Source organism: Tupaia chinensis, unplaced genomic scaffold, assembly GCF_000334495.1.
Source record: "Tupaia chinensis unplaced genomic scaffold, TupChi_1.0 Scaffold000355_1, whole genome shotgun sequence".
NCBI lineage: Eukaryota > Metazoa > Chordata > Mammalia > Scandentia > Tupaiidae > Tupaia > Tupaia belangeri.
The window spans coordinates 12732829-12742099 of record NW_006159850.1 but is presented as its reverse complement, the minus strand read 5'-3'; the positions used below and the strand labels follow the sequence as shown (position 1 = coordinate 12742099).

The 9271-nt window shown below is 45.7% G+C and overlaps 1 protein-coding gene across 1 annotated transcript in view; it reads right to left on the bottom strand.

The window, feature by feature from the left end:
* CFDP1 (chromatin remodeling protein CFDP1) overlaps positions 1-8554 on the bottom strand; it is a 141160-nt gene extending 132606 nt beyond the window's left edge. The window contains exon 1 of the mRNA XM_006152635.3: positions 8236-8554. Within this exon, the coding sequence (XP_006152697.1) occupies positions 8236-8539 (304 nt within the window). The 5' untranslated portion in view covers positions 8540-8554. The remainder of the gene's footprint in view (positions 1-8235) is intronic.
* Between the last annotated feature and the right edge of the window lie 717 nt (positions 8555-9271).

The following is a 9271-nucleotide window of genomic DNA, read 5'->3' as shown; positions in this document are numbered from 1 at the left end:
CCCCCCCTCGGTGTGGTGGGGTGGGGGGGGGGGTGGTCACACCGCAATCCCTTCTCCTCCATTCTTCTCCTGGGATCTTGGGCACACATACACATATGTCAGTGTGAGTTTCAAGCCACTGGGTCTGGGACTTGAACTGTGGTCGGCCACGGGGGAGTCCAGTGACATAGCTGCTGCGCCCTCTGCTGGCTCCACTTTAAGCTACTTTTAAAATTACTCAAAAAAATGTTTTTCTCTACTTTAAAACAGTAAATTAAGAATCAGCAGATGGCGTAATGGTTACAACACTGAATTCCCACATGGCCGATGGCGGTTCAAATCTCAGAAACAGTGGCTTGACACTCAAATCGGGTGTATGTGTGGCCAAAATTATGAGGGGAGAATGGAGAAGGAATTATGGTGTGGCCATCCCCTGAGGGGTGATTTCCCACTTTCTGTTTCCCCAGTGAGTGTACATGCCCTATAGCAAAAATCTCTCTAAAAAAACCTGTAAATTAAACATTTATCTTTGATTAGAGATGGCTACACTTTACAGAAGAGACGAACAATTAATAAATGTAAAAGAACTAAAGAATTAGAACATCACTTCTCAATCTTGAAAGATGGCAATTTAGGCAAAGTTTATCAAGTAATGTCAAAAAGTAATTTAAGTTTGTAGCCTAGTGTCTAAGGGAGCTGGACACACGTGGCCAACCCTACGTTCAAATCCCAGCCCCAGCAGCTTGAAAAACACACTCGAGAGTGTGTATGTGTGTGCATGCATGCACGTGCGTGTGCTCCAAATCCCAAGAAGATGGAGAAATGAAGAAGGGATTGTGGAGTGATGACACTCCACTGCAGGGTCCTTCTCCCTGTTTCTCTTTCTCTCTCTGGCTTCCATTTGCACTCTGACAATCAAAAAAAAAAAAGGCAATTTAAGTTTTACCCATTAAATATATTACCCAACAGATACTTTCCAGTTCCAAAGGAAAAAATGATTATACAACAGAAGGACCCGCCTGCCATCATCCTGATGCCACAGTTACAACTAGGGAAATCAACTAGATACAATGTGTCTTTTGATGTTACCCAAAATGAAACCCACAAGTCATCTATAGTATATTCCAGCCAAAAATATTTCATTTGAATCTATCAAGCATTTAGAAATAACTTTCAATTTATGGAAAATTCAAGAAATAAAGGAATAACCTAAACTGGCACCATGAGGGAACAACCAGACAATCCAAACTATAGGACGAGCTGCAGAACAAAGGACTTGATCTCTTCAGCAAATCGATGTTACTACAAAAGAAAACGTGCAAGGCGGGACCAGCAGATGGCATAATGGCTACCCTGCTGGTACATACATGAGTACGTGTGTGCCCCAAGTCCTGAGAGGAGAATGGAAGGGAAGGGATTGTGGCCTAGGGGTTGATTGCTTGCTTTCTGTTTCTGTCTCTCCAGTGAGCACACAGGCCCTATAGCAAAAATCTCTCTCTCTAAAAAAAGGAAAACATCCTTGGGACCAGCAGTTAGCGTAATGGCTATGTCGCTGGACTCCCACGTAGTCGACCGCAGTTCGAGTCTTGGACCTGGTGGCTTAAAATTCACACTGGGCGTGTGTGCGTGCGTGCTCAAGATCCCGAGAGGAGAATGGAGAAGGAATTGCAGAGTGGCCATCCCCTCTGGGGGGTGATTTCTTGCTTTCTATCTGTCTGTCTGTCTGGCGAGCGCATGTGCCCTATAGCAAAAACGTCTCTAAAAAAAAAAAAGGAAAACATCCTTAAAGGATGCAATAACTACATGATATATGAAGTCATGAACTCAATTGCAATTTGGACCAACAAGCTAAAACCACTCTGGGGTCAACTGAGAAAATCTGAATTCAGTCTGTATACCAGATAAGATGGAAATTTACTAAAGTGACTAAGTAGTTGTTCACTGAAGACAACAAGCTGCAAATTACCATGAAAGACAATGACAGTGGGGTCGGCAGGCGGCATGGTAGTTAAGGTGCTGGACTCCCACAGAGTCAACCAGTTCAAGTTCTGGACTAGGTGACATGAAACTCACACCAGGCATATGTACATGTGTGCCCCAAATCCTGACAGGTTAAGGGATTGCAGTGTGGCCATCTCCCCAGGGGGTGATTTCTCATTTTCTGTCTCTGCCTCTCTGGCAAGTGCATATATCCTACAGCAAAAATCTCTTTTAAAAAAGAAAAAAGACAAAGAAAAAGAATGACAGTGAAGCACAAAGGGAACAAATCTTGTCCAAAGACTCAGAGTTCCAAAGACCTTTTTAGTGCCCCACATTTAAATATAACTAAAAACCACAAAAATCTAAGAAAGCCTCTAATATAATAAACCCCCAAACAAGCATACAGAGTAAATAAAAATCATCTTGGAAATTAAAACCAAAGTTTATACAAAAACTTGCAGGTAAACAGCCCTCCAAATCTGTGGTTGCTGCATCCATGGACTCAATCAACCACAGATCAGAAATGGACTTGGGCCTGTGATGGGCGCATCATACTGAACATGCCCGGATGTCCTGACTGTTACTCCCTAAACAATAAAGTATAACATCGATTTATGTTGTACTAGGTATTGTTGGTAATTCGGAAGTGATTTGAAATATATGGATAATTATGCATGGGTTATATGTGAATACTAAACTATTTCATATAAGGGGCATGAGCATCTACGGATTTTGTTATTCATGGGAGATACTGAAGGATAATTGTATTTATAAACAGTTTTATTCATAATCGCAAAAAACTGAAAACAACTCAGTGTCCTTCACCAAGAAATAAACTGTGGTACACTCATACAATTATTGATACGCACAGCGACATGAACAAATCGCAAACACTTTATGCTTAAATGAAAGCCAGACACAAAGAACCACACGCTGTTATGGTTCCACCTCTATTACCTCCTGAAAAAGGCACAACCACACAAACAGTAAACAGACCAGGGCCTGCCAGTGGCTGGGTTGGGGGGTAAAGGAAAGTTGTTTGACTAGAAGAGTAGCACGGGGAATTTTGTTTTTTACTAGGGGGCAGGAGGGCTACATTTTGGTGGTGGTTACACAACTCTGTGCATTTGCCAAAAACTGTAGAAGAGAGTAAATTTTACTGCATCTAAATTAAAATTTTTTAAAAACTGAAGCCCTCTGGGGCCAGCAGGTGGCGTGGTGATAAAGGTCCTGGACTCTCACATGGCCAACCGCGGTTCAAGTCCTGGGTCTGGTGGCTTCCTTTCTCACTTTCCCTCTCTCTCTTTCTCTGTCTCTCTCTGATCAAACTGGAAAATAATACTAATAAATAGAGTTAAATAAAATAATAGTTTGAAAAAAATTAAAGCCCTCCAAGTGATAAGATACTGCACTTATGGGGACTCGATGGTGGTAAAGCGTGATGCTCAGTGAGGCTGACCCACATGGGAAGGTTTCTGGTTCACATCTGGAGGCTTCCCTGGGTGAGATGGGCACTCGTGTACCCAGGATCCAGGGTTGGCTGAGACAGGGGCATGAATCATGGCATCAAGACCCTGTATGGGGTGCTGTGTCTACGTGTCTCTCTATCTCGGAAGAAATAAACAAACAAAATAATCAAGATATTGCACTTATAAAGCAAAAACCTAATACTATAAAAACATACAAAGAATTAAAAAGTTACTCAAAATAAAAAATATGGAGAAAAAATCAACAGAAGGAAAAAAGATAAAATACTGGAAATTCCTTATAACACGAAGAAAAGTCAAAGGTATAAGAAAACAGGTAAGAATAAGAATTTGAAGAGACACAGCAGTAACACCCAGATTGGTGATGACTCTATGCAAGAGGTAGAATAGTCGTGAAGGGCCACCAAGCCAAACTGGAGCAGGTTAGAAGGCAAAGACTGGCCCAGCCTGGTGGCATAGCTGGTAGCCAATCCGACTGCTGTGCTGGAAGCCATGGGGCTGATTCGGATCCTGGGAGGTGTTGCTGTACAAGGGTGTATGTGCCCAGGAAGCCGAGGAGCTGGAGTGCAAGGGAAACAGTACCACAGCAGGACAAGACCCTGGCCAACGTGCTTCTCTCTCCTGCTCTCTCTCTCTCTGGGGAAAGGGGGGATCACAGTATGACAAGACCGGTCAGGGAAAGGAGATGACAGCATAACAAGACCCTGGATGTTTGTCACTCTCTCATGCATGTATGCACATGCACACATACATACATACACATACACACATACACACACACACACACACACACACACACTGTATTACAAGTAAGTAAATAAACTTCAAAAAAAAAATAAAAAGAAGGCAAAGATGGTCTTTCAAATGATGAAAGTAGGGACCAGCAGTTAGCGTAATGGCTATGTCGCTGGACTTCCACGTAGTCGGCCGCAGTTTGAGTCCCGGTCCCGGTGGCTTAAACTCACGCTGGGCGTGTGTGCGTGCCCAAGATCCCAAGAGGAGAATGGAGGAGAAGGGACTGCGGCGTGGCCATCCCCCCTAAGGGATGATTTCTTGCTTTCTGTCCCTCTGTCTCTCTCTGTCTGTCTGGCGAGCGCACACGCCCTATAGCAAAAAAAACCTCTCCAAAAAAAAAAATGGTGAAAGTAAAAACCTACTGCATCAGGGATCAGTAGGAGGCTTAATACTTAAGGCACTGGACTCCCATATGGCCAACCGCGGTTCAATTCAACAGTTTGAAACTCACATGGGGCACATGTGTGTACGTGACCTAAATCCTGAGAGGAGAATGGAAGAGAAGGGATTGAGGCATGGCCATCCTTCTAGAGGGGTGATTTCTCATTTTCTCTCTCTCTGTTTCTCTGTTTCTCTCTTCATGAGCGCACATGTCCTACAGCAAAAACCTCTCAAAAAAACCCAAAACCTACTGAATCTAAATATTTTGGGAGATAATTTATACAATTTTGAAAGTTTAGTGTTGAGTCAGCAGTAAGTACAGACAGCTAATCAACACTAGAGCATGGCACCAACTGTAGAGAAAACACTGCAGGAAAAGTTATCCAGTACATACTGAGGGTTCAGCTATGAACATGGTGTCACACAGTCCCTAGAAAAAAATAAACACTGAATACTGAGCTAACCAAAACTTCACTAAGTACAATGGCATGACGGAGGGGCCCTGCGAGTGGAAGGGTGTATATGCTGGGGGCTAGAGAAATGTGGTCAGAGTATTAACGGCAAGATCTACCACGCCTGGGTTAAGTCAACAAGCAATGGAAATACTGAAGTGTTAAAGCAGGAAGCAGTTTCCACTCTAGAAGACTGGATATGGGTGAGGGTTGATGGAAACTGCTAGTTTTCAAAACAAACCTTTCAGAAATATTTGGATAAGATGAAAACTAGTTTTCGAGACCAATCCACGGGTGGTGGTTATTGGATCCCACATGGTTTACTGTGCAACTGGACTCTTGGACCTCATGGACTGAAAAACAGACCCTATGGGGGCCAGCGGGCAGAACGTTAAGGACCTGGACTCCCATATGGTCAACTGCAGTTTGATCTGGTGGCTTGAAACACACTGAGCATGTGTGCATGTGTCCCCAAAATCCAGAGAGAAAGAAATGCAGCGTGGTCATCCCCCCAAGGGGGTGATTTCTCACTTTCCTTCTGAAAGAAAAGAAAAAGAAAAACATGCCAGGTACGTGTGTGTGTGTGTGTGTGTGTGTGTGTGTGTGTACACACATGCTTGAAATCTGGAAAGGAGAGCTGAAGAAGGGATTGTGGTGTGGCTATTCTCTATGTGAGAGGAGGGAGAGTGCTTTCTCACCATCACCACCCCACCACGTGCCCTGTGGCAAAATTTAAGAAAAGAAAAAATGGAGCCAGCAGGTGGCATAATGGTTGAAGTGCTGAACTCTCACATGGCTAGCCATGGTTTGAGTCTCAAACCTGGCAGTTTGCTTTCTTGGGACCAGGAGATGGCTTAATGGTTATGTCGCTGGACTCTCACATAGTTGACATCAATTGGAATCCCATACTAGGTGGCTTGGGACCAGCAGTTAGCATAATGGCTATGTCGCTGGACTCCTATGTAGTTGACCATGATTCAAGTCCCAGACCCGGTGACTTAAACTCACACCAGGCACGTGTGCATGCGTGCCCAAGATCCCAAGAGAAGAATAGAGGAAAAGGGATTGCAGTGTGGCCATCCCCGCTGGGTGGTGATTTCGCGCTTTCTGGCTGTCTCTCTCTTTCTGGCAAGCACACACGCCCTATAGCAAAAACCTCTCCAAAAAAAAAAAAAGAATCCCATACTAGGTGGCTTAAAACTCACACTAGGGGCATGTGCATACATGCCCAAAATCCTGAAAGGAAAACGGAAGAAAAGGGATTGTGGCAATGCCATCCCCCGAGGGATAATGGTAGCTTGGAATGAAATGGCAGCAGGGAGATTGGGGAGCATGTGATTAGAAAGCAATTTTCTTCATAGGCACAGCAGAAGTTACAGACTAGATGAACCAAAAGAGAATAAGGATGACTCATGGACACAGGTATGGGGGTGTGTGTGTATGTTTTGGTTTGTTTTTGTTTTTTCTTTTTGTTTAAAAAAAGAATTATTTTACTTAATTTTATTCATTGTTTTTAAGTTGACCAGAGAGAAACAGAGAGAAGGAAAAATGAGAAAGCGATTTCACTTGAGTGATTGTATGATTAGAAATACTTTTTTGGGGGTAAGGTTTTTGCCAAGGCCACCAGAGCAAGCCAGAGAGAGACACAGAGAGGGAAAGTGAGAAATCATCCACCAGGGGGGATGGCCACACTGCAACTCCTTCTCCTCCATTCTCCTTTCAGGATTTAGGGCACGCATGCACATGTGCTGCTGATTCAGGATTCTAACCACAGCCAGCTATGTAGGAGTCCAGCACCTTAACCACCACACCACCTAATGGCCCTTTTTCTTAAACAAACAACAAAAAAAAGTTTTTTGCCATAGGACACAAGCAATTGGCAAAAGAAAGACAAGAGAGAAAGTGAAATACTGAGGCAGGAGAAAGCTAGCAAATGGATGGGGTAAGGGTACTGGAGTATCTGCATAATGGCTAGATTTAAAATAAATAAATAAATAAAACCTAACCAGAGCAGAAAATTCCCCACCCAAGATAAAGGATTAGTAAGGGATGTCTATCTCATTAAGCCACATTGGATATAACCAATGAGATGAATCAGTGGTCCCAGCCACATTTGATATAGCCAATGAGATCAATTAGTGGGCCCAGCCACATCTGATTGAGCCAATGAGAGGGAAACAATCAGTAGGCCCAACCAATGATCAACTGACAACCTAGATTTAAAAATTAGGAAGGTAACTGCCGGGTCCTTTCTGAGCCACTCTTTTTTCTGTTTACTCGGCCCACTCCTCAGCCGCATACTTTTGCTTTTTCTTAATAAATGACCTTTTTTTCCTTTCGCTATTGGCGTGTTTAATTCTTTGTCCAAAACACCAAGAATCTAGTATCATCCCACAACGAAGTCACACCACCTCCACGCCATGGCCACGCTGCAATCCCTTCTCTTCCATTTTCCTCGGGATTCTGGGCACCCACTCACACACTCCCTCCTGGTCCTGACCCAAACCGGTAGGCCATGTGGGAGTTCAGTGCCTTTACCACCATGCCACCTGCTGGCCCCGGGTGGAAATACTTTTTAAGTCTGGAAAAGGGGCAGGATGTGGAAGTAGTTTAGGGTGAAAAGATGGGATGGCACCCCGTTTGAGACATCTATGCAATACAAAAGTTCCAGGAGGAAAACGATGTTGGAAGACGCTGCAGGGGCAACCAGCACATCTCGTGACTTTCACAGGCCAGCTCTCCTGAGCGCAGAAGGTGGCTCCATCTAGCCTGGACGTGGTGGCGGCTAGCAAGTCCCTGGGCCCAGAAAGTGTGAAAACGCCCGACGCTGGAACGCCTTCCAGCCTTCGGGAGCGGCGGCGTCGTTTGGGGACCGCCCCACGGCGTCCCTGGATACAGGGCAGGGTTCACGTGCAGGTTCCCGCGCTTCAAGAGGCGGCGGTGGCCGAAGCCGGCTCTCGGGGCGCAGCTGCACCGAATGTCCCCGCGCTCCCTTCTCGGGCCAGGGCGGCCGAGGAGCCGGGACTCGAGGGCGGGGACGCTCGGGGCAGGACAGAGAGGGGGCCACAGAGGTCACTGGGCTGACGCCCACCGGGCCGGGCGCGCCTCACGTGACCGTGGAGAGGGACAGTCCGCCTCTCGCCGCAGATGGAATCGCTCACCCGATGGCACGTAGTCCTCGTCCTCTTCAGAGGAGGAGAAGTCTTCAGAATCGAATTCCTCCATGTCGCTGCCACTCGGGCCGGCCAACCCACAGGTCCGCAGCAGCTGCCCCCAACCGAGAAGCCCTAGGGAGAGACCATAGAGTTGCCCGGCGGCGGCTGCGAAGGCAGCTAGGACGGCCCCAGCGGCGTGTGCACATGCGCAGAGGGTGCTACGTGGTGAAGACGACACTTCCGGCCGGTGCCTCTGGGCTGACTCGCCCTTGGCTCTTGCGGTAGTACGACCTGCGCGGGAGCGGTGCATGCTGGAACTTGTAGTTCTCAGCGCTACTTCGGCGCCTTGATTAAACAAACTTGCCTCAATTAAATTAATAAAATAAAACGATGATAATACAGTTGACTCTCATTACTCATGGGTTCGTATTTTCAAGTTCCCTTACTTGCTAAAATTTGTAAACCCATCAAAAATCAGAACGCTTACTAGGGTTATTCCTGGGCATGCGCAGAGGTTGAAAACTTGGCGTCCACCGAGATACTCGCTCCTGGTCGAAGTTGAACTAGACGGAGGCCCCGCCTCCTTGTTTCGGCTCTCAAGGTTGTAAACAAGAACCTTTTCGCAGTCTACGTAGTGTCATTTTTTTTTTTATGCTTTTTATTGGTAGTTTTGCTGCTTTAAATGGCTCCCAAGCGCAGTGCCGAAGTACTGCCTAGTATTCCTAAGCGCAAGAAGGCCGTGATGTCCTTATGGAGAGAATCCGTGTGCTCAATAAACTCGCTCAGGCCTGAGTTACAGTGCGGTTGGCCGTGAGTTCAATATTAACGAATCAGCAATCCAGTATGTCAATAGAAAGAAGAAAATTCGCCGATCTGTACGGGAGGCTGCTCCGGAGAGTGCTAAAGTCACAGCTATAGTGCGTGATGAAGCTATGGAAAAGCGACTGAATTTGTGCATTCATGAGATAACGACCCATAGAAAAAGCATAGTAGACAGCACTGTTGTGAGACTGAAAGCAAAAGAAATTTCTGGTCACATTAT